Genomic DNA, 25663 nt, shown 5'->3' with positions numbered 1-25663 from the left:
GCTAAAGTTGGTGTCCCATTAACTTTACAGGAAAAAAATTAATCTGCTTTAAGTAGCATATGAGGGGTCAAACTAGTTTCTTTTTCATGATTCTGAATCCATTGCAAGAATGTGTTTTGCACAAAAAACATTCCACAAAACTATGGTTTAGTGATGAAAAGTGATGAGTCATCACTTTTCACAGTTTTGTGTGGGCCATGTTTAGCCCAAGGGGGAAAAAACTAGTTTGACCCCTCATATGCTACTTAAAGCAGTTTTTTTTTCCTGTATAGTAAAGTTAATGGGACACCAACTTTAAGCAGCTGACAACACCAATTTAGCTGTGACTCAGGAAGGGTTATCATACCAAAATATAATCTACAGATATAGAGCTTGTCAAAAATGCTAAGTAAACTTTGCCACCTTTCCGAGAGCGACATCTCGTATGGCCCATGGACTAAGTTTGAAGAAGAAGAAGAAGAAGAAGAAGAAGAAGAAGAAGAAGAAGAAGAAGAAGAAGAAGAAGAAGAAGAAGAAGAAGAAGAAGAAGAAGAAGAAAAATCTTTGGATGAAATGGACAATCCATAAAATGTATATTATATTTATATAATATTTGTGGTCTTTATAAAAGGAACAGAGACAAACTGATAACAGGCTTCCATACATTTCAGAGGACACTATCTGCAGATGAAGCTGTTCATATCTCCATTTCTATTCATGATATTGTATTGCAAGTATTTGTTACAAATGCATATAACATTATGTCATGCACAGCCCAATCTATTTATTTTCTCTGGATCTGTACATATAACATGTTAATCCAAGACATTTAAAAAAAACTGTAGCCCATGGATGATGTGACTTCTGCTTTTTCAGTTTCTCTCTGATTATGTGAGTGCTGATGATCTTATGATCATAGTTACTCACTCACTCACACTATTGTGATTGCAAAACTGAAATGCACCCTAAGACATGTGAAAGTTAATTTGGGGATTGTCAATTGATGTACTTATAGGCCTACACCTTAAAATCCCCAGTGCTAAGTTAGTAAATGTCGATTACATGTGTACACCCTTGAGTTGAATGAACACTTTACCTTGTGGACATCAGTTGAAGAATATATAAAATACTGTATATTGACAAACATGGCTACAACAACTTTGCACTTAATGTCCACATTTTATTTGTTCCTGTTCCTGTTTTTGGTATTCTAATGCAGGGGTCTTCAACGTTTTCAGGCCAAGGACCCCTGGGCCTTAGCTGGTAGAGAGATGAAGCAAGGATCCCCTCTAGAGCCTATATTGTATACAATTGTGTTAATTAAAAATGTTCATAGATTTCTTAGACATGCAGCGTAGACTTGTTTGACAGCAGTGTCATCAGTGTATGTTGGATTAATGTGTATTTTCAGACATTTAGCCAATCAGAATAGGAATGCTAGGGTGTATTTTCAGACATTTAGCCACTCAGAATAGGAATGCTAGGGTTCAAGCAATCTGAGTTCCCAGAGGTTCTTCTTTTCGCCACTAGGGGGGCGAGAAAGGGTTCAAGTGGTTAATGTCACATGATCATATCAGACAAAGATTTGGCGGCCCCCCTGTAGTAACTCTGAGATTTTATTATAACAGATAAAAAAAATCTCTTTCTCCAGATATTTTTCCATTCAAGGTGGATGGTAGATACAGATAAAAAAATATCTGCCACAGATATTTCTTTTATCTGTGGCAGATTTTTTTTTATCTGTATCTACCATCCACTTTGAATGGAAAAATATCTGGAGAAAGAGATTTTTTTTATCTGTTATCTGGCCCAGTGGGAATGGGCCTTAATATCTACATAGTGATATTTGTCTGGCAATGCCTGGCTATACTGCGACAGAGTACTATGAATAGGAATACATTTATAGAATGGATATCTCCATTCATAGCAACACTATGCCCCTGTGTCATGCATAGAAGAGGAAGTTATACATCCATAGGGGCCTCTCATTTGTTGCACAGCAGTAAGCAGTATCGGGTATCCCGGCAAAGCAGGTGACTGTGAACGTTGAGGAAGTAGGGCACTGATGACCTATAGCTCAGGGGTCTTCAACGTTTTCTTAGTTGAGAAAGAGATGAAGCAGGGACCCCCACAACTTTTTCAGATTCCATATAGTTTCATTGTTTGACAGCACAATCATTGTATTCTGGATTCGTGTCAATTTGTTTTCAGATACGTATTTAACCACTTGAACCGACCACTTGACATTTCACTCTGTACTTAGTCTGTTCTTTTTCCCCTCTACACCAAACGTCTTTGCCGAAAATAGCTGATCTACAAGCTTACCGCGAGGCGTTGAGCTTGTAGATCTGCTATTTTTGGCTAAAGTTCTCAGAATATGGACGTTAGGGTTCAAGTGGTTAATATAAAAAAGGAGAAAAAAGTTCCTATCACACAAAGATTTGGAGGACCCCCTGTTGTAACTCTGTGGACCCCCTAGGGTTCCCGGACCCCCTGTTGAAGACAGTTGACCTAGCTATTCTTTTATGATCTTCGTTTGGAATGATACATTACTGAGCTCACATTTTCCTTATCCTCGCTAAGCCTTATTCTCATCTAACACGTTAGTGTGAGCCTTTATGCCCTTTATTGGGGTTCTTAATCTCAATGTATCATTTACATGCTTGATGGTTCACTAACTGGGGTCCTCCAGAGCCCCCTCCTTTTCCCTCCGTCTACACCAAATCTCTTAGCTGCAAACAGACGATCTTAAAAGTTTACCCACCCGTTGTGAGCTTGTAGATCCACTGTTTTCACTGAATGTGTGTGTATTTTGACATGCCCAGAATGGCGATATTAGGTTTAAGTAGTTAAAGGAGCACCTCACCTCTGGGACAACCAGATCTTATTGTATTGTTGTTTGGGACACGATCAACACAATCCTGTGTATAATTTTTTGTGTTCAATCTATGTTTTTAGATATTTTAGTATTTCAGCATGCTACGACTGGTCATATGATGCATTTTGCATCATATGATGCATTAGATGATGCAATATCATGCTACAAAGCATCATATGACCAGTTGTCGCATGCTGAAATCCTAAAATATCTAAAAACACAGATTGAACACAAAACATAACTCAGGATTGTGTTGATCGTGTCCCAAACAACAATAAAATAAGATCTGGTTGTCCCAGAGGTGAGGTGGTCCTTTAAAGCAGAACATATCTATACTATAATTTTGCGAATGTCTGTCTGAGTGAGTGAGTGTCTGTCTGTATGAAACAGCGTTTCTCCTCAGTGGCTGGAGCAATTGATCTGAAATCGCATCACCATTAGCATATGAACACACCTGACATAACTGTGAAGCCCGTTTGTCACTTTCACAAATCGTATGCTGTATAATAGCATTTTTATGGTGTATCTATATCTATTTAGCCTACAGTACCTTTTGTGACCACACATGTTAAGGGAGGGGCGCTGTTGTTCAGGCCATGCACAATCACACACAAACCCACACACACACACGGGGGGGGGAGTGTGTGTGTGTGCAGGCGGGCGGGCAGGCGGGCGGGCGGGGGGGGGGGGGGTTCTGGCCCTGTTACAGATGTTGTCCAAAAATCATGCAGATCGGTACACAGTATCTCTGTAGCCGTTAAATGGAACGGGTATTTCTTACATTGATGCTCCTACATATTAGCATGCAAGCACCAGTTAAAGTTACTTTCCATCCCTCATATACTGTGTGCACAGTGCACATCCCATAACCCACACACTGCACATCATTTCGGAGCTCATATCTTTGAACGGGTAAGGGCTAGTTCCTAATAATTGATGGGAATTGTGTGGAACCCAAACATCAGTATGTGATTTACACTTTCAACCTGGTGTCCTTGTGTCATTGGGGAGCGTGTCCATATTCCGACATAACATTTGTTCGGCACGGGTTAACCTGGTGAAATGCTAACCTGCCGACGCGGGTGAATGCTAACCACTATGCCTAAACCTAACCCAAACCTCAGTAAAACTATGCCTGTATAAACCTAACCCTAACCCTTAGTCGAAATAATGACACGTAGAAATAACGAGAATTGCCCGTGTCATTATACTGTAGGTGAAACATTTCAAAACTATTCGTTCTAAGTGGTCAACAACGGGCCCCAAATCATTGCCTTGTTGATTCAGAAATATTTGTTTGTGGTCAGTGACTCACGGATAATCAAATCACGTACAGACATGTTCCTCATTCTAACACTATTCAGAATCTAAACTCGGCCACGATGTTGTGTGGTTTCCAAATAACTCATTGCTTGACAGCACTAAGATTACATACCAGTCTGTACAATAGGCAGACATGCAGATCAGCCTATAGTGTTAACCACAGAACTTTATAATTGCAGTATTTCTACGTCTCAAGGGATCGTCTGTACGCACACATACCAACACAAACAACCGTAACCTTTTGGCTTGGCACAAAACAAATATCAGTTGTTCTTTTTTACACAAAATGGAAACCGTAGAAACCATATCGTCGTTGCCGGGTGGAAACCTCATGTCTCCATTTTCACATTTGTACGTTCTTTCGCAAAGTAAAGCCCTGCTTCATCATACAAGGCCGTCGGACAAAAGTAGTGAAAACAGCAGATCTACAAGCACACAACCGCGAGGTGTTGTGTGCTTGTAGATCGGCTGTTTTCACTAGTTTAAATCATTTTTAAAATGATAAATGCAAAACGAACGGTTTTGGACATACAAGGTATTCACCCGACAACGACGATATTGGTGGCTGTGCTGTGCGTGTGGCACTGCTGTCACCAGTGCCCAGAGGGCAGACACTGAGAATTGTCATGAATGAATATTACTATAATTAGGAAGGAGTTGGGAGTCAGGACAAACTATTGTTATCAGATTACAGTTTGGGTGTCAGGCAGCAGGGGTGTAGCTGGTATGTCGCCAGAGAACCCTGGAGGCCATTTAAGTCAGTCTGTTCTGTTATTGTGGCTGGGAGAAAAACAGCTCTGTCAGTCTGTCCATTTTCTTCAACTTGTAAACAATGACTTCATCGGACAAACAACAAAATGAGAGACACAACGCTGAATTTAATTCAGCAATTTACTACATGATAGTAAGACAATGCTCAAGAATTGTTACGTGGACCATTATGTTTGTTTGCTTGTTTCAATATTTCATTTGTGTCATACTGTCATGATGACCGTTAGCGTGAGGTCTTTATAATACACATCCCATCACTGGAGGCAATGGAGATGAAGTTGTTTCTTCATTCTTCAGTTAAATCAATAGATTTATTTCAGCACATGAAGCAATAATCCGTATTTCATGTCCTTTAATTATTTGCTTTTATGTTAAGAATTCATGTTGTACAGTTCAGCAGCAGCAATCACTCCAGGTGTCCAGCAGTCCATTGGAGTCCCCCAGGGTTAGGGTGTCCCGGCTCCTGTTTTTGATCGACACCAAATATATTCGCCGAAAATAGCCGATCTACAAGGTCCCAACGCGTCTCAAGCTATTCAGAGAACTAATTTGAAAACTCTTCAACTGAATAATGTATCATAAAGTAGGACACTTACAACGGGAAAACACATTTCGTCTAGTTCTATAGAATGATTTCACCCAACTCTGTGTTCGATCTGTCTCCAACCTCTTCTCTTGCATCCGTGATCAGCTTGGCACGATTCAAAAGAGTAGAAGATGTACACATACTGTTGATATTCATATTTGCTTTGTTTATGGCAGGGGTCTTCAACGTTTTCAAGCGAAGGACCCCTTAGCTGAGAGAGAGATGAAGCAGGGACCCCCCCTACATATTGTATAAATGTGTGATGCAGATTTTCATCGATTTCATAGATAGATTCATAGACTTGTTTGACAGCCCTGTCTATGTTGGATTCATGTTAATGTGTATTTTTAGACATTTAACCACTTAAATCGTCAATATTTTTTAAACTTGACCTTTCACTATGTACTTGGTCTGCTCTTTTTTTACCTCTACACCAAACCTATTTGCCAAAAATAGCGATCTACAAGCTGCGAGACATTGAGAGCTTGTAGATCTGCTATTTTTGGCTAAAGTTCTCCTCGGAATAGGCATGCGAGGGTTCAAGTTGTTAATTTAAAAGAATTATCCTATCACACAAGGCTTTGGCGGACCTCCTGTAATAACTCTTAAGGACCCCCTAGGGGTCCCGGACACCCTGTTGAAGACCCCTGGTTTATGGCGATGCATTGTGAACTTGTAGATTGGCTATTTTCGCTGAATGTTCACCCCAGAGAAGGAATGCAAAGGTTCAAGTGGTTAAACTATCGTTTCCCCAACTGGTAGTGATCTGATCCGATCCAATCCAATCCAGACTGTACTGCCTTAGCCATATGCGTCCACACATTGACTGAACACCAGAGCTGTGCTGGTAGTCAAAAGTTGAACAGGATTCACAGTCACTGTTCAGTTCTATGTTATGTGACAATGGTGATTATGTTCTTGGTCGGACATCACAAAGTGCTCTCCTTTTTGATCAGGTCCAGTATCAACTGAATGGTCTTCTCATCTGAGACAGGGAATCAGATACTCATGGTTAAGAGACGGACAGAAAATCTAAACATCTAAGGCAAATCTTTAAGAGCCTATCTTTTGTAAAGCATATTTGTAAAGCGTCATTGTATTACTATGTTGCTCACTGCCTGAAAAGAACTGATTTTCAAAAGATTATGTATTCTCTATGATTGACACAGTCACTCAGAGTGATCGGAGTACAACAAAGCCAGCTTTGGATGCTTATGATTTAAAGTATTTGGTTGAAAGTTTCATAATTATTTTGTTAAGAACAATGTGCTACAAACGTGTACTTCACTAGTTCTCATGGTCCCTCTCTCCAAGGGTCAAAGGTAGCTGAGGAAAGGTAGTGTCCGTGCACTTTGTGTAAGACTTGTGTTTTACCTTCCAGTTGCATCTGGGGATTCTCCAGTTTCTTTTCGAGGAGTGCATCCATTAGCTTCCTCAGATGTTTAAAGATCACACCGATCCTCACCGGAGCCTTACAGAGAGAACACACATTCAATTAGCACACTGGGTGCTGTTGATTAAACAATGATTTAACCGACTGCCACAGTATTTTATAGATTTTTCCTTATTTTGGAGGCTTGGAGTAAAAGTAATCTGAGTAAATGTAATCCGAGTATTTTTGGTATTTCCGTGCGATTGTATTTTCTTTCACTCATTAAAACACAGAAAAATGACAATCACGCCCATCAGTGCTTTTGTAATGGCCGGTAGAGAAGGGCTTGTTTTAAACATGAACGTGATCTGGACTTGGATTACGATATAGCAGATCTACAAGCTCGCAGCGCGGCACTCAGTGCCGCGCTGTGAGCTTGTATATCTGCTATTTTTTTAATAGTTAAAGCATCCACTAATTTTAGGCCTAAATGGGTTAAATAAAAACCTGCAAGTTGCTTTTGCACCAGAGTGAACCATTCATGGAGCAGCGATGGACCGCACCCAGACCCACTGACCTGGAAGTAGATCCATCCATCCAGGGCGATGAGACGCTCCCGGTGGTGGACGTCGATCTCTCCTCCAAACAGCAGCATGGGGAAGGGTGAGATCAGAGTGGTGTCTCGTAGGTAGATCTTACCATACTTAACCTGGAAATAGACACAGGTGTCACACATCATAAGTAGAGTGCAAAGACAACAATGCTGTGCCTCAGAGAAACTAGGATCGCTATATACTGTATATATGTAAACATCAAACCTAGCATATCTGTCTAAAAACATGCTATAATAATATAAATAATATTTAATAATGTTTGATTCCCGAGCCAGACAACCTTTGTGTAGTTAAAGTAGTAGTAGTTAAAGGACCACAATGGAAACAAGCCCACAGGCTTTGTGTTTTTATTCTTTTGAATTACTTTTCAATAAACTGTTCAATCAATCAATCAATCAATAGTTCCTCTACATATATTTGTTGTACATATCTGTAAAGCGGAGGCCTACTACCAATAGGATTGAAGAATTCTAAATGCAAAAGAACAGCAGTGAAACGTTTTGGCAACGAAGCTTTCAGATACTGGATATATCTATATATATATATATAGAACAATTTAAAGAAAAAAACGTAGGTAGACCACGCACCTACGCAACTGTCTACCGATTTGTAGGATTTGTGGACAAAATCTCTAAGAGTAGTGTACAGAAATGTGTTTTGCAAACATCGGCCTCATGGTGGCGCTAGAACAGGGCCATTTGAAAAATGTGGGGCAGAGGATCTGAATTGGCATCCAGGGAGTGTGTGTGCTCATTTTGGCAGCGACCGGGCCAACGGTGCCGGAGATTAGCTGGTAACAAACTGGAGGACACACGCACGCACACACGGACGGACAGACAGGGGCGAAAACATACTCTCCCCCATGCCTTCGGCTGGTGGAGACAAAAAAAATGTACATGTATGGTCATAGAAGATCGCAAGTTGTGTACTCTCTCTCCCACCATACCTTCTCCTGGTAGAGCAGCCAGCCGTGTGTCTGCAGGTTGCGGTTGACGGAGGAGGGGTGGACCTGGGCCTTGCCCTGGGGGGTCTCCACCGTGCACGCCACCTTGTCCAGCACGTCCACGGAGGGCGTGCAGAGGACGCGCGCCACGCTGTCGTACAGGCCGGCCGTCAGCGCCGCGTTCAGCACGGGCATCTGCTCCTTGCGGAGCGCGCCCGTCTGAGGCTTGGAGCGGGAGGACCAGAAACCAGCCTGCTGCATCATCTTCATCAGCTCCTGTTTCACCTCCTGGAGGGGACGACGATTCAAAGAGGGTTTTAGAATGGAGAGAGAGAGAGAGAGAGAGAGAGAGAGAGAAAGAAGGGGGTTTTCTTTAAAGGACAACTTTAGTTTTTTACAACAAGGGTTCATATTTTAGATTTAAGATGAGTGTTAAAATGATTTCATTTACTTCTTTCTATTGTTTTAGAGATTCTTATTTCAGTGGCTGGGGGCATGCGTACAAGTGGCTAAATATGTCATTTTACACAGAATAAGCCCATTCGCAAGATACAATGCAACCTTTCATGGTTGGATGTAACTTATGGGGGCTAGAAATGTTACTGTAAATAGCAATAAAGAAACTGCTAGCTTATTGTGTCTAAAAAGACATATTTAGCCACTTGTACGCATGCCCCACATTTTAGCACGGTAAACGCGATAAAACAATAGAACGAAGCAAATGAAAATATTTGAACACTCACTTTGTCTTTTCTCTAATTACAATCTAAAATATGAACCCTTGTTGTAAAAAAACTAAAGTTGTCCTTTAATCTGAAGAGAACAAATTCTGTCTGTGTTTGATCTCTTTTACCTCCAGTGGTGTAAAGTAACTAAGTACACTTAAGTTAGTCAAGTACTGTACTTAAGTACAATTTTGAGGTATTTGCACTTTACAAGTTGAGTATTTCAAATTACCAATACTTTTACTCCTACTCCATTACATCTAGGATCCAAATATTGTACTTTTACTCAAATACATTTATTTGAAAACTTTAGTTACTAGTTTGTTTGTAGATTATTGTGTAGATGTAGATTATTACAAAACATACATTAACCACCCTATGTACATTACATTTCGGCCATTTGAAAATAGCCGATCTACAAGCTCACAATGCGTCGCGCATTGTGAGCTTGTAGATCACTAATTTTCAGGATTCGAATACATTTGTAAACTTGAAATGGGACATTCTTCATACTGAGTACTTTTACTTTCTGCACTTTATTTCTACATTTCAGAATTGATCTGTGTTTACATTTCAGTATTGATCTGTGTTTGTCTCTTTTACCTCTATAGTAATGAGAGCTGTACGGTTGAGGAAGTGTTTCCTACAGTAGGCCATCTCTGCTCTGTATCCCTCGGTGCGTGAGTTCCTCCATCTGACACATGATGACACAACATAACGCAGTGATACAAAGCCTTTTCAATGCATTTAAAAGTAAACATATCGTCAATCTTAGCTCCAGCTCAATCCACTCAAAGAAGTCTCAGACTAATATGTACCCCATGTATGCGTTGTATATGGTCAGGTGGTCAGAATTGGCCAATGCCAGGGCTGCTTTGGCCAGGTTGGCCTCCTCCTTCCTGTGCATCGGTGTGGAGAACGGAGACTTTTCAGCAATGGCCGCCGCAATGGTCGCCTGAAACGATCAACACACACACCGTTATGCCTGGTTTCTATTCAGTTGTGCGACGGGTGTCGGACTTTTGTATGACTTAGTATCAATCAGGCTTGACACTACAGCCCAACTGATATCAGATTGGATGCTACATAGCATACTGTAACTGTATATTGGCCATTATTTTTATGACCTCGGGATCAGCGATTATGCAGCCAATGTATCCCGATTTCTTGATTATTTTTCTTGCCCTGTAATCTTTATTTTTAACTTCTGTACTGTCTTTGTCTTGAGTTTCCCCCCATTTCTCAGACCAGTCGACTTCAAACTTGGTGTGTTTTCACAATTGATTTGAAGAGGATGCATTACAAAATATTGCTAAACAAATTGGTAAATAATATACTGTGCTCATTTGCTATCATGTACTTGAATCTACTTAATGAGAAGGCCATCTCAGGATGATGGAAAAGTACAAATTGTATTTAGTAGAAAGGCATGTGTGAGATTCAAGTTAGAAAGAGAGGCTTAGCTTACAAAACTGCAGATGAATTGACAGGAAGGGCGTAAATGTTAAAGATAGCTTAAAGGAAAATTCCAGAATAAAACATATTAATCCTTAATCAGCCTTTTATCACGTCTGTACATACCTGGTATGATGGATTTTTATCATAGTCCTTCCAGTTTTTACTTCTCCTGGACTCCTCAGATCTCTCTCCCACAGCCAAAACGGCGGTCATTTGTGGTCCTCCAAAAGCGCTAATTTTCACCGCTGCAAAGTTACTTTTTTCTTCATAAATCTGCTATTTATAGTTCCAAGACAGCCAGTAATCCACTGTTTTATCGCGGGTTGAGGGAAATGGCCGTTGTTGACATGATCCCAATAGTACTCACAGAAGAAGAATGAAGTCTCGCGTCTCGCGTGATTACCGCGTTTCCTTTAACTTTTTCTTTAGCGCAAAAGAAAGCTTTCTCCTGGAGTTATTACAGCCAGTATGTACACAACAAGGCATCGTGGTATATATATAAAAAATAAGAAAGCAGAAGAATATAATCTAGTTAGTCTATTGATCGCTAGAATCTAGTAATATGACTGAGAAGGATTCATAACAAAGCATTTTAACGGACTTCCTGTAGTCATAAGGTAATTCTATTACCTTTATTTATTTTATTTTTTCCTCAATACATTTCTTCGATTTTATTTATTATTTATTTATGGAATTACTTATAAAATAACTTTGACGTGTATTATTATTTGTAAACAATGTAGGCTACAATATAATCACAAAATAATCGTATTTTCCTCAAGACATTCTGCAATGCCTCACCAAATAAACTTTAGGTAAAAATTACCTCATGACCACAGAAACGTGTCTTTCATGAGGTACTTTTTACCTAACGTTTATTTGGTGAGGCATTGCAGAATGTCTTGAGGAAAATACGATTATTTTGTGATTATATTGTAGCCTACATTGTTTACAAATAATAATACACGTCAAAGTTATTTTATAAGTAATACCATAAATAAATAATAAATAAAATCGAAGAAATGTATTGAGGAAAAAATAAAATAAATAAAGGTAATAGAATTACCTTATGACTACAGGAAGTCCGTTAAAATGCTTTGTTATGAATCCTTCTCAGTCATATTACTAGATTCTAGCGATCAATAGACTAACTAGATTATATTCTTCTGCTTTCTTATTTTTTATATATATACCACGATGCCTTGTTGTGTACATACTGGCTGTAATAACTCCAGGAGAAAGCTTTCTTTTGCGCTAAAGAAAAAGCTAAAGGAAACGCGGTAATCACGCGAGACGCGAGACTTCATTCTTCTTCTGTGAGTACTATTGGGATCATGTCAACAACGGCCATTTCCCTCAACCCGCGATAAAACAGTCGATTACTGGCTCTCTTGGAACTATAAATAGCAGATTTATGAAGAAAAAAGTAACTTTGCAGCGGTGAAAATTAGCGCTTTTGGAGGACCACAAATGACCGCCGTTTTGGCTGTGGGAGAGAGATCTGAGGAGTCCAGGAGAAGTAAAAACTGGAAGGACTATGATAAAAATCCATCATACCAGGTATGTACAGACGTGATAAAAGGCTGATTAAGGATTAATATGTTTTATTCTGGAATTTTCCTTTAATGTTTGTGAGACAAAAACTGCGAAAGAAATTGTTTATCTGCAATTGTGTCTGGATTCTTAACCTTTGACGTGACAAAAGTTATGAAAGTAGCTGTTTATCTGCACTTGAATCTGCACTTGTGGTCTATGTGTCTCTCTGTTCTTCCCTATTCTGAAACATTGCAGGTATGTTGCGAAACTCTCCTCCAGAGAAACGCAGAAGTCAGATCGGCAAGCGACAAGTGGAGAAGTTGCCACCTGTATTTTCTGCATAAAAAGGCCTCTGGGATAGATAGTGAGTGCTCAGACTTCGCAAACTGGCCTCGGTGCTATTTAACAATGACAGTGAGATACTTGTTTGCACTAACTAGCATTGACTGCTATGGTCTCTATACTTATATATTATTCGCCCCCTCTATTGATGCACCTTCTCTTTATTGGTACTGTACTGCTCTTGTTTTTGTTCTTTTTGTTTTTTCCCTCTTATCTATCTTTTCTTACGTCTCTGTAACTTTGTAAATAACTGTATACTGCTGTGCTTCTACTGGACAACTGAATTTCCCCCTTGGGATAATAAAGGTATCTATCTATCTATCTATCTATCTATCTAAGGAAAGCGTATTGAGCCCAGAGTCTATTTTTGAGCGGTGGTCACACCGTCTCCTATACGTGGCCGTGTGTGTGGGTATGAAATAATCATGTTTTAACTGGGGACCCGGGACCCTGACGAGCACTAAGAGTTGAGGAATTTTGTATAACACAGTTCTATTGTGAAAATAGCAGATCTACATGCTCACAACTAGATCGGCTATTTTCACAATTTCTGCCTCTAATATTTGACAATTTGGCCCATGTTTAATTTGTCATTTCAGAGGTATTAACAAAATCAATAACTAAAGACAATGCATAGCTATTTTTTCCAGGACCTTCCAGGACCCTTGATCAATTCGATCAGATCCGTGCATACCTGAACACAAATAATCTACTACAACCTCAACAATCAGGTTTTAGACCAGGCTATAGTACTGTGACAGCTACAACGTTGGTCACTAACAACATTCTAGAAGGCCTAGATAATTACCAACACTGTGCAGCCATCTTTATTGACTTATCTAAAGCTTTTGATACTGTCGACCATTATATTTTATTACAGAAGTTATCCACTGTTGGCTTTGATGAACTCTCTGTTAAATGGTTTGGTAATTATCTCTCAGGGAGAACACAAGCTGTTGTGGCAGATGGTTTTACATCCAGTTCTCTTTTAATTCATAAAGGTGTCCCTCAGGGGTCGATATTAGGTCCCCTTTTATTCACACTATATTTAAATAATATTGTGCTTCCCTCCCTGCACTGTGACGCCCACTTCTATGCGGACGACACCATTTTATATAGTATTGGCTCCACCCTTGAAGTGGCCACTGCAAATCTGCAGACTGCCTTTAATAGGTTTCAACAGGCTCTAATTGGTCTTAAATTGGTTTTAAATTCAGAGAAAACTAAATGTATGACATTCACCAGGTCTCCGATTTCAGATACCCCTACTGGGATCTACACACTTAATGGTGAACAAATCGAGCTGGTTACATCTTATAAATATCTAGGAATTTGGTTAGATGACAAATTCTCATTTAAAGTCCATGTGGAGCAACTAACCAAAAAGCTAAGAGGACAGATTGGGTTTCTCTACAGAAACAGATCTTGTTTTTCTCTCTCTAGTAGAAAGGCGATTGTTCATTCTGTAATAATGTCTGTGTTTGATTATGGAGATGTGCTCTACATGCATGCTTCACGCTCCACGCTGAAGCCACTTGATGCGGTATACCACAGTGCCCTGCGGTTTATCACTGGCGATAGTTATCTGACCCATCACTGTGAGTTGTATGAAAAAGTGGGATGGCCATCTCTTGAAGTTCGCAGAGAGCAACATTGTATGTTATTTATTTATAAGGCCTTGTGTGGTAAACTACCTCTGTATCTATCCTCACTTTTAGATCTAAAAGTCACAGGACATTCAACACGCGCACATTAGATATACCTGTCCACGTATGAACAGTGAGCAAGGAAAGACTGCCTTTATGCACTATGCTCCACACAAATGGGAAAAGCTTCAGGATTCGCTCAAACTGTCTCGATTGGTTTCACTAGAGGCATTTAAAGTGATGCTTGAGGACACTCTACATAGGGAGTGTACCTGTTTTATGTAAAAACTGTTTATGTGTATCTCTGATGTTGTATGTTGTTGTATTTTGATTCTATTGTTTGTTGTTCTGTTCATTGCTGTATTGTTTTTATGTTGTAATCAGGGTGTCCTTGAAAAAGAGAGCTTGCTCTCAATGGGCTCCCCTGAATAAATAAAGGAAACAAACAAACAAACAAAATTCCAAAACTTTTCCAGTACTGGAAAAATATTTTTCTAATTTCAAAATATTTCCAGGAATTTCATGACCGTGGGAACCCTGTACTAGTGAACACATACTATGGGCTCCAGGCAGCCCAGGATGGCTCCGTAGATGAGCATCTTGCCGATCTTGACGTTGACGGGCAGGCTGGCCAGGTGGTGTCCCAGCGGGGTGAGCAGGTGGCTGTCGGGGTGACAGGCTCCGATCCTCCGCAGCAGACTGACGGCGTTGCTGACCGACTGCGGCTGCGGCGGGTCCAGGGCGCGGCACAGGAACTCCTCCGGGGAACCGTACTCACACTTCTACAGAGGGAGGGGCCAGGGGAGAGGAGAGGGGAGGGGCCAGGGGACAGGAGGGGGGAGGGGCCAGGGGACAGGAGAGGGAGCAGGGTTGATTTGGACAAGCACATTTAGATTTTTTAGTCATAATCTTGTGAATACATTTTAATTGAGTTTTTGTCACATTTTGGTCATCTGAAAAGTTTTAGTCTGGTTTTAGTCGCCTAAATATCATGCGATTTTAGATGAGATGAATGTCGTTGATTTTGTCGATAAAAATGTATTTTGGCAGGCTTTGATGGTGTTGTAAGGCCTGATTTTACACTTGGTTGCATGCTGAAAATAGGCGATCTACAAACTCACAACACGTCAGCTTGTAGATCTGCTAACATTTTAGTCTAGTTTTTATTTGTAGATGAAATTGGCAATATATATAGTCTTAGTTTTAGTCATCATAGATGAATCTTTATTTAGTTTTCATCTGTGAAAAAAGTAGTCGACGTTTCATTCATGACATTTTTCGTCATAGTTTTAGTCAACACTGTGAGGGAGGAAATGTTATTTGTAAATTGTATCTATTTGTAATGGTATGTGCATTTATTTATATAAGTCCAACACGCTTTAGCCAAGTTTTGAGCAGAAGGGAGCTTGAACACTCATTAAGTCTGCATGTTTTTGACCAGGGGTTGAATGACAAGCTGGTGTCATTCAGTCACCCCCGGCCTACACTAACTATAGTGCTCAGGTAAAAGGCTAAAAAGTAATGATGTGAATTTATTTACCATTATGTGAAGACAGAGTTCCTCCAGTGGGACCCTTAGTATCTCTGGGATGGAGTACTCCATGAAGGCCTGGAACCTGAGATCAGCCATATGGATGATAAGAAAAAAGGGTGAACTGCAGATCTCAGGCCATTTCTGTCTGTTCCTCAACACGTACGTTACAAGCACTGAGTTAAGGACAGGGTTCCCACATATTTTTACCAATTCATTTCCAAAACCTTTCCAGAATATTTAACCCAATTCCCAGGACTATATAAGAATAATTCAGCTCAATAACAGGTCACTTACTCCTATGCGCAATGCCCAAAGACAGGTAGTGTATGCCAGTGGTTCTCAACCTTTTCAGGCTGTGACCCCCAAAATAATCACGTTTTAACTGGGGACCCGGCACCCCGACAACCACCAAGAGTTGAGGAATTTTGCATAACACGGTTCTATTGTGAAAATAGCAGATCGGCTATTTTCACAATTTCTGCCTCTAATATTTGACAATTTGGCCCATGTTTAATTTGTCATTTCAGAGGTATTAACAAAATCAATAACCAAAGACAATGCATAGCTATTTTTCCAGGACCTTCCAGGACCCTTGATAAATTCCAAAACTTTTCCAGTACTGGAAAAATATTTTTCTAATTTCAAAATATTTCCAGGAATTTCATGACCGTGGGAACCCTGTAAGGAGTTCTTTTCCTACCTGTATTTGGGGTAAAGTCTGAAGCAGAAGCCGTTGCGGACGCGTCCCGCTCTCCCCTGTCTCTGCAGAGCACTGGCCTTAGAGACGAAGGTCTCCACCAGAGAACTCATCTGGCTGCTCTCATGGTACCTGAACAACAACAATGAACGAGGCTCAGTGTCCTTTCGGGCCAATAACAGCACTTGAATTTGCAATTCTGAGAATGTACAGAATGAACTGAATATCTCAGTGGACTATTTGAAAGACCACCAGGCTCCAACATAGGTTCCAGATAACCTACTTGTTTTCTTTGGTCTTTCCAGTGTCGATGACAAACACAACATCAGGGATTGTCACGCCCGTCTCAGCAATGTTGGTCGACAACACAATCTAAAAGGGGGACCCAACAGAGCAAATGGTCACTCAAATACTCACTTATGGGAAAACGCCCTCTGGCGTGAACACAAGAGGGCGCTCTCCCATAAGCGAGTATTCTCGCTCCCATTATGGAATAACCCATTATAGTTTACCATACTGTACAATTGATGGCATTCTACACACTTGCACTTTTTTGGGTTATATTAGGATAATATTGAGGTTTGCAAGAAGACATACCGTATGCCCCCAGTTAGCTATACTGTTTATTCTGATTGGTCAATCGCTGAAATCAGTTCCATTTGTACACTGTCAAAGTTATGGGGAGACCTTGAAATGTGGATGTTTGAGAAACACTGTTAAACCATTCCGCATTACCTTCCTGACACCTGCAGGGGGCACTGTAAAGGCAGCTGCTTGGTCCTTAGAGGAGAGAGTGGAGTGGAGAGCCACTATCCGGTATCTATGAAAGAGGAAAACACAACTGTGTTGAATGGTTCATTTATTTTTGACTGTACAAAATACTGGGATTAAAAGTACAATTATCTATTATTACCAACCACATGGTACAGAGCGTGTACCTATGGAACTCACTCCAGGCTCCCGCTTGCCAAAACCTCACCTTTTCATTCAGACTCGCATTCCATACCTAATCCCCTTTTTATGCCTTTACTTCTATAGTTTTTAACTTTTTAATCGATTTTTTTTTCCCAATAAAGTGTTTTTTAAGCGACTTTGAGTACTCAGAAAAGTGCTACTGTATATAAATTGTATGCATTATATTCTTAGTGTTAAAGTTACAAGCCAGTTCCTGTATGGAACTCAAGTGACTGACATCAGTGGTGGCTATGTATTGTTGTTGTTGTTGAAACCTTGTAAAACCTTGTTAAAATAGTGAAAATAGCTATTTTCATTACTTTTGTGCGACAGTCTTTTATGATGAAGCAGGGCTTTGACTAAAAGACACATTTGAAACTTGGAGATACAAGGTTTCTGGCCGCAAGTGACGATATGTTATATGTGGTACACTATTATTATTATTCTCAATCAGATTATTGTGAGTGTGTCTGACGGTGTCTGACCTGTCTTTCTCCTTGAACCTCTTGTCAGTGGACAGCAGGTCAAAGAGCTGCTGGATGTGAGCCAGGCCTGGCAGGAACACCAGGACCGCACCGTCCGCTGAAGTGAACTGAGGAGCCTTGTCTGGCAAGGAGAACACAAACAACACCTTACAGTAAGTGAACGCTCATATTTAAAGATGCAATCTACCCTAGTTGGGGCTGGCGAAAGGGCCTTTCTGTGTGGAGTTTGCATGTTCTCCCCATGTCCCCTAGGGTAGGTAGGTACCCTCACAAAAAACATGCAGTAATCTTGGTCTCTATACTGCCTCCCCCTGGCCAGCAAGGGCGCCTGATGGAAATCGGGAAATCGGGGAAACTCCCCCCTGTCAAGTGATAAGAACTCGGACTACTCATGCTTTGAAGAAAGCTTGAGCTCAGTCCGTTGCTCTACACAGGTTGGCAGAGGGAGTGTAGCGCCCAGGATTACATTAGATAACTGGCACTGGGTGAAAAATGGGTTGCAAAATCGTGGGATAAAAATGTAGAAAAATGCTTTTTTGTGTGTGAAATAAAACATAATTTTGAATAAAACTTTATTGTGGTAGAGTATACTCTAGCTAGCATACAGAGTAAGGCGTTAATACATGTTACGCCAGTAATATAACTAAAACAATTGCAATGGAGTGAAGCTGGTACCCAGGTAGTGGATGAGGTCCATCATCAGCTCCATGTTGATCTTGTTGGGGTTCATGTACTGCAGAACGTGCAGGGTTCTGCTGCTGAAGTGGTCCAGGTCAGGACCCAGGTCCCAGCCAGCACCAGAGTCCTTCACTATCATCTCCTGGATTAGACAAGCATACACGAATCCATTAAGACCTGGAACCACTAACTAGTATTTTGTGCTTTAATTATTTAAAAAACAGCAGATATACAAGCTCACAGCGCGGCTCCGAGTGCCACGCTGCGAGCTTGTAGATCTGCTATTTTTGAAAGATTTTGAAATTCTCTTTGCAAATCTTGGAATATATCTTTTTAAAAGCGGAACATTTGTAAGTCAAATGTTTGCTTCTGGGGTGTCCCTGGAACAACATATTTTGAGATGGGGGTCCGCGGCCAAATGCATGTAATTCTGGTGGTCCTTGACATGAAAAGGTTGAAGAAGGATTTAGAAGCCATTTATTTATAGAATCGGGTCAAAATGCTGAAAGACTTGCATCAAATCTTTTTCAAAAATAGCAGATAGATATGCAAATATAAATTGGCCATGGGGAAGCCCAGCACATCTCCACAACACTCCGGCTGCATTCTTGATTTTATGTTTTTATTTCAATTTTTGGAGCTGTGTGAAGCACAGGCTCCCTATACGTGGCCGTGTGGGTCTGTGTGTGTGTCTGTATGTAGCCTGAACTTCCTAAACTTCGGCACGCTACTAGTCCCACAGTTTTGCCACCACACACTCGCGCCATATGTCAAATCGACCGGCTTACTCGGGAATCGTGGGCTAGTAACTTGCTAAGAGAAAGGTTCAATAGTTTAATTGATATTAATTTATTAGTGAATTAATTTTCCCCATTGACTTATAATGGGAATCGCAAAAACTCACATTCAATTATTTGTCTCTCGCAAACCATAGGGGCTAGAGTTTCAAGACTTGGAGAGGAGGTTCATAATGATTTCAAGGATTAAATAAAAAATAATTGTGTCATTTGGCCGCATGGTGGCGCCATAACACCCCACTTTACGTTTTGGCCTGTAACTCTTGAACCGTAGGTCGGAAAATTAAAAATATTTTTTCCCTGGATTCCTTGGGTCATGACGCATCTCCCCATATAGGCCACGCTCATTTGCGCCATGATAGATTTTCCGCCATCTTGAATTTTCTCCAAAACACACTTTTTGCTCCTTTTCCTACATATTCTCTTCAAATGTCACAAAAATCGGTACACATGATCCACACACACACACACACACACACACACACACACACACACACAGCTCCACTTCACACGGGTGTGATTTTTTCATTTTATGTTTACAAAATGTCCTTGCAGAGGGGTTTTAATCGTTGATAACGCAAAAATAATCAAACAAGTGACCTTTCTCAGAAGGAAATCCTGTGACGTAACAGAATACTTTTAAATGGCGGTAATCCTGTAATGTAACGAGTTGCTTTTAAAAGTAATGTTACCCAACACTGGTTGTTTGTTGGTCCAATGAGGAACAGTAGAGATATTAACTATCTGCACTTATCCTCAAAACTGTCTGGCATGATGGCCTTCTCCATAGTTTCTCAAACAGGGGTATGTGTAGGGCTCACTTCTCGCCTGTCTATGGGAGAAGTGATAATTACCTCTGTCTTCTATTATTCGTAATGTTATATTTTTCAACTGATATTATCATTCATTGTAACAAAATATGCCAGATATGAAATTAGTTAAAGAGATCATGGAAAGTGTTCAATGACGCCCAAACAGGTTCTCAAAGTGTCGTCACTATCGACATAGTACAGTAGGTCAAGGTCACCATCTTATTTACTTCCATAATAATAACCCATTCATAACGGGTACACATTATTGTGTATCATTATTTTATGCTTTAACTATTGAAAAATAGCAGATACGCGCTGCGAGCTTGTAGATCTGCTATTTTTGAAAAATCGTGAAAATTAGAATTTTGACCCGATTCTATAAGTGTCTTTTGAAGCCTTCTAAGGTTTTTTGAAAAAACAATGTTTCTATGTCAGCAATCTGGCTGACTGGAGCTCAGTTAGTCTGTTCTTGAGAGACTACTATGTCAGTGGTTCTCAAACCTTTTCATGTGAAGGACCCCCAAAATGATATTTATTTGGCCACGGACCCCCATCTCAAAATATTTTGTTCCAGGGACCACCCAGAAGCAAAATTTGAGTTACAAACGTTCGCTTTGAAAATACATACAGTATATTCAAAGATTTTCACACATTTTCACAACTTTTTCAAAAATAGCAGATCTACAAGCTCGCACGCTGTGAGCTTGTATATCTGCTATTTTTCACTGTTTAAAGCATTCAATAATTCTAGGACTAAATGGGATAATAATCCAGGATTACCTGGTACAGTGCGGTCTTGCCACCTTTCTGGGTGACCGAGATGTTGACTTCCTCCTCCTCTTCCAGGATCTTCTGACTGTACTCTGAGTCCTTCTCCAGGACATAGCCGGTCTGCTCCACGATGTCCTCCAGATGGAACACCTGTGGTAGGGGTGGGCGATATGGTGATAAATATCGTTGAGAAGATACAATGTCTCCACGATACGCCTTTTCAGAGATATCGTATATATCGTGATACAATGAGGGAGCCTTACAAAAGATCCTGTTTAATTGTTAATACAGAGATTCATTGCAGAATTCATTTTACATTTTGGTCTAAATCAGTGGTTCTCAAACTTGAAAATGTCAAGGTCTCCCCCTTAACCCTTACGGGTCCATTTGGTTTCATTTTTATACTGTCAGAGTTACATACTTGAGTTGTAAGGATCAATTTAGACCTCCCAAAAGGAACCCAGAGAGTCCCTGGACCCCACTTTGAGGACCACTGGTCTAAATGGTCTGTCACTCCCTTTTCCTTTAGTTTTTGTTACCTTGTAGGTGGTTGTACAGTTAAGTAACTTGAAATATAACCATAAAAACCAACATGAAAAAGAATCGTGATAATATCATGTATCGTGATACAGCTTGGGCAAATATCGTGATATTGTATTTTTCCATATCGCCCACCCCTAACCTGTGGGCAGAAGCACAGCACCATGATGTTACCGAGCACAGCCTGCCCTGCCCTGCCCTGTACGCATTGTCCACTCTGCTGAGAGCTGAGGCCTAGAAGTATTTAATGCTTTAACTATTGAAAAATCTTTGAAAGTCTTTGAATATGTCTTTTTAAAAAGCGAACATTTGTAACTCAAATATATGCTTCAGGAGGGTTCCTGGAACAATATATTTTGAGATGAGGGTCTGCGGCCAAATACATGTAATTCTGGGGATCCTTTGAAAATATGTGACCCTTGCATAATAGGCGGCGTTTTGCTGATTATGCAGGAAATTATGCGATCGCATAATCGCATTTTTCTGGAGGGTCTAATACATGACAGTAAACAGGACACATTGCTGCAACAGCAGGTTGTAGTGGTATAGATGGATAGATATTCCATTAGATATTCTACATAATTAGGTCATCACGCAATGACATCACAACATTGTCATCACAAACAACGTAACTGTCTTTTAAAAGTAAACGTCCAATTAACAGAATTCCGAATAGTTAAATTGATGTCTAAAACCTTTCCTGTGAAATAGTTGCACTGACTCACGGTGGTGCTGTTGTGTGAAATGATTCACTGGACGATACATCTGAAAGAGGGACCTAAGCATTCCAACCATGCCGCTGTAACAGTCGGACACAAGCTGTACACATTTGGAGGAAGAAACAGCTACCAGAAAAGTGAACAGACTGAAGTTCACATCTTCAACACATTGTCCTTGCGTTGGAGGAAGTTGCCCCCAGTGATAAATGGAAGAGGACAACATCCCATTGAGGTTCCCTCCGTGTGTTGGGGTCACACAGCTGTGCTGGTTGAAAAGATTGTCTACATCTGGGGAGGAGCCTCAGCCTATCCTTACCGCAATGTGCTTTATGCCTTTGATGTCGACACCCACAGCTGGTTCAAACCCAATATTTCTGGGAGTATTCCAGTATCAAGGTGCTACCACTCAGCCTGTGTCCTGGAGAAGGTTGTGTATGTCTACGGAGGATATATCCATCTGACTAAAGTGACTAATGACATGTACAAGTTGGACACCACTATAATGGTCTGGTCTCTAATCAACACCAGAGGCACGCTGCCACCTGCTTCATACGGTCACTCTGCCACCATCATTGGAACAAAGATGTTTGTATTTGGGGGATATGGGGGCGGCTACTACGACAACATCACAGTGTTTGACACAGAGACCAACTGCTGGCTGAGCACGCCTTCTGGACACCTCCCAGAACGACGCAGTGAGCATTCAGCCTTTGCCTAGAATGGAGGGCTGTACATATTTGGTGGCAGGAAAGGGAACCTGCACTTCAATTGTCTGTCAAGTCCAGTCTGTAAATTCAGTCCAGAGAGTGAGACCTTATCCTGGAAGCGGGTTGAGCCCAAGGGGAAGGGCCCCTGTAGGAGGGCTGGGATGTGCTGTTGCATGGTGGGAGATCGTATCATCATCCATGGAGGATACACAGGAGGAAACAGCCCCATTTGTGGTGACCTGTACATCCTAGACTTAAATCCCAGCCTGAAGACGTTATGCAAGCTAGCAGTCACTCAGCATGGTCTGGAACTGTCTGAACTCCCACATGACATGAGGTGGGAACTGGCAGCCATGACTACCAACAGCAACAGAAAAAAATGACATAGCCCACACCCACAACATACAAATAAGTAAAAAAAAACAGTGCATGATGGAGGATGATTTCACGATAAATTAAATCTCCACGATTATCGCGAGTGTTTCTTTAATCACGATAAGTGATAATAGCGATTATCGTCCCATTCCCTACCTAGTACCCATTGAAATGTGAGCCTTTCCTACGGTACCTCCACGGGGAAGGTCCTGCCAGGGATGGTGACCACGGGACAGTGGTTGAAGTAGCTGGAGAACTTGTGACAGTCCACCGTGGCGCTCATCAGAACCAGACGCAGGTCCGCCCGCCGCATCACCACGTCCTTCAGGATGGTGAGCAGGAAGTCTGACTGGACGCTGCGCTCATGGACCTGCGCAGAGCATTTCAAAGCAGGGAAGTTAAGAACTCGGACACGTCTTCTAAATATGGATAATGCAGACCTAAGTTAACCTAAAAAATTAATCTTATTCTTAATCACTTCTCTTGCCAACCCCGAGTTTCCCGAGTTTGTATAGGTAACCCCCCTGTGCCAACCCTGAGTTTCCCGAGTTTGGTCCGGATTTCCAAGCAGATTTTTTTGTTTGAAAGCTGTGAACAGCGTGCACACACGTGGTGCATGATCTAGGCATGGGCGTGCACGATCTGTGCACTATGAATTACATGGAAGTCTATGGAGACCATGGCATCTTGGAACTTCAAAGACATTTAATTGATTGCAACTTAAGTGTTAAATTGAATCTCTGCGAAGCACGTGGTTCCCAAACCTTTTAGCTCAATACCCAAAAGACACATTTATGCTTGCCCAGGACCAAAACTAGTGAAAACAGCAGATATAAAAAACGCAGAATTGTGAGCTTGTAGATTGGCTATTTGCACTACTTCTTAAACATTTGTTTTTTTAATTTAGGGAATTTCTTCGATTCTTTTTTATGAAATTACTTAGAAAAATCATTGCATTTCTTTTCTTTTTTTAATTCATGAAAATCTTAGCTTTTTGTGGAATGTTATTTGAAAGATTTTGAAACAATAATTCCCAAAAAAATGTGGGAAACCAAAAAATTAAGAGACCCATAAAAATGTGTCCGCGGCCCCACGAAGGGCTCCCGACCCACAGATTGGGAACCAGTGCTGTGTAAAGTACCTCGTCCACGAAGATGTGCGTCAGGCTGCTGAGATGTTTGTCCTGTTGGAGCTTCCTGATCAGAACCCCGGTGGTACAGTACAGCAGGCGGGTCGCGTCTCCTGAACACTTCTCCATCCGAATCTGGTACCCACACAGCGACGACTGCAAAATACATTACACAAGACCCAGTCAATGAACATGGGAGTCGTCTCTGAATCCAGCCTAGTTGCATGATCAAAACTGTTTTTTTTTTTAATGTTGAGGCTCCAAGGCTATGTTCAGACTGGCCAAATCAGATTGGAATCAGATGAATGAATGTTTTTTTTTTTTTTTTCATTACTTCTTGAATCTGATTTTAGGACTGACACTGTTATTTGCAAGTGATCATATCGGATTCGTGTATTCAGAAGTCGTCGAACGAATGCTTAATTTATACTCTCGTACTGGATCTACAAGCTCACAATGTGTCACTATGTGAACTGTTATGAGCTTGTAGATCGTCTATTTTTGGCAAACCTCTGTCAGATTCCATTTAAAATTGTGTTTCAATGTGTGTTTTTTTTTGTGTTTTTTTGCCAAAAAATTGATATGGGCTGCCAGTGTGAACAGGGCCCATGTCTCAGCCAACACAACAGTGAACTCAACCGCAGAGGTGAACAGTCGATTACATAAGTACAGGTGTTTACATGTCACCCTGCCCCTTTGCTTCTCAGCTCATTTTTTGGACCATACAATTACAAAGTTGCACCCAAAACTGTACAGTATATCTGACTAAAGTGACTAATGACATGTACAGCAGTATATCGTTCAATGTTGGGCAGTAACCTTTGTATCTCATTTTTTTTTTAATTTGTTCCGTTAATTAATGCCCTAGTTCAGTGGTTCTCAACCTTTTCAGGCCGCGACGCCCAAAATAATCATACTGTAGGGACCCCCCCACCCTGACGAGCACTAAGAGTTGAGGAATTACATTTTGTATAGCACGGTTCTATTGTGAAAATAGCAGATCTACATGCTCACAACGGCGTTGTGCGCATGTAGATCGGCTATTTTCACAATTTCTGCTTCTAATATTTGACAAATTGGCCAATGTTTAATTTGTCATTTAGAGGTATTAAAAAGTCCTTAAATTGTCATTAAGAAATGTGCATATATAGGCTACACTTAAACTTAGGTTGGTTTGTTTCCTGTTGTTGAGAAAACAATGTTGCACATCAAGTCAATCATCTGGGAACCCCCCCAAAATAATTTGGGGACCCCCCTGGGGGTCCCCAAACCCACAGGTTGAGAACCACTGC

General features: G+C 40.8%; 2 protein-coding genes across 2 annotated transcripts in view; both read right to left on the bottom strand.

Annotated features, from left to right (window-relative positions):
- Window positions 1-25663, bottom strand: part of plpp1a (phospholipid phosphatase 1a) — a 247506-nt gene that overhangs the window by 123251 nt on the left and 98592 nt on the right. The window lies entirely within an intron of this gene.
- dhx29 (DEAH (Asp-Glu-Ala-His) box polypeptide 29) overlaps window positions 5039-25663 on the bottom strand; it is a 31720-nt gene continuing 11095 nt past the window's right edge. Inside the window, exons 14-29 of the mRNA XM_080742679.1 lie at window positions 24384-24527; window positions 23436-23612; window positions 20911-21051; window positions 18519-18663; window positions 17844-17964; window positions 17140-17224; window positions 16688-16776; window positions 16408-16536; window positions 15714-15789; window positions 14731-14955; window positions 10010-10146; window positions 9795-9885; window positions 8470-8754; window positions 7487-7618; window positions 6912-7008; window positions 5039-6522 (exon numbers count right to left, since the gene is read on the bottom strand). Of these exons, the coding sequence (XP_080598805.1) occupies window positions 6467-6522; window positions 6912-7008; window positions 7487-7618; window positions 8470-8754; window positions 9795-9885; window positions 10010-10146; window positions 14731-14955; window positions 15714-15789; window positions 16408-16536; window positions 16688-16776; window positions 17140-17224; window positions 17844-17964; window positions 18519-18663; window positions 20911-21051; window positions 23436-23612; window positions 24384-24527 (2130 nt within the window). The 3' untranslated portion in view covers window positions 5039-6466. The remainder of the gene's footprint in view (window positions 6523-6911; window positions 7009-7486; window positions 7619-8469; window positions 8755-9794; window positions 9886-10009; window positions 10147-14730; window positions 14956-15713; window positions 15790-16407; window positions 16537-16687; window positions 16777-17139; window positions 17225-17843; window positions 17965-18518; window positions 18664-20910; window positions 21052-23435; window positions 23613-24383; window positions 24528-25663) is intronic.

The sequence above is a fragment of the Nannobrachium achirus genome, assembly GCF_963921795.1.
Source record: "Nannobrachium achirus genome assembly, chromosome: 15".
In the NCBI taxonomy this organism is placed as follows: domain Eukaryota; kingdom Metazoa; phylum Chordata; class Actinopteri; order Myctophiformes; family Myctophidae; genus Nannobrachium; species Nannobrachium achirus.
The sequence above is the reverse complement of the archived record's forward strand: the minus strand, read 5'-3'. Positions and strand labels throughout refer to the sequence as shown.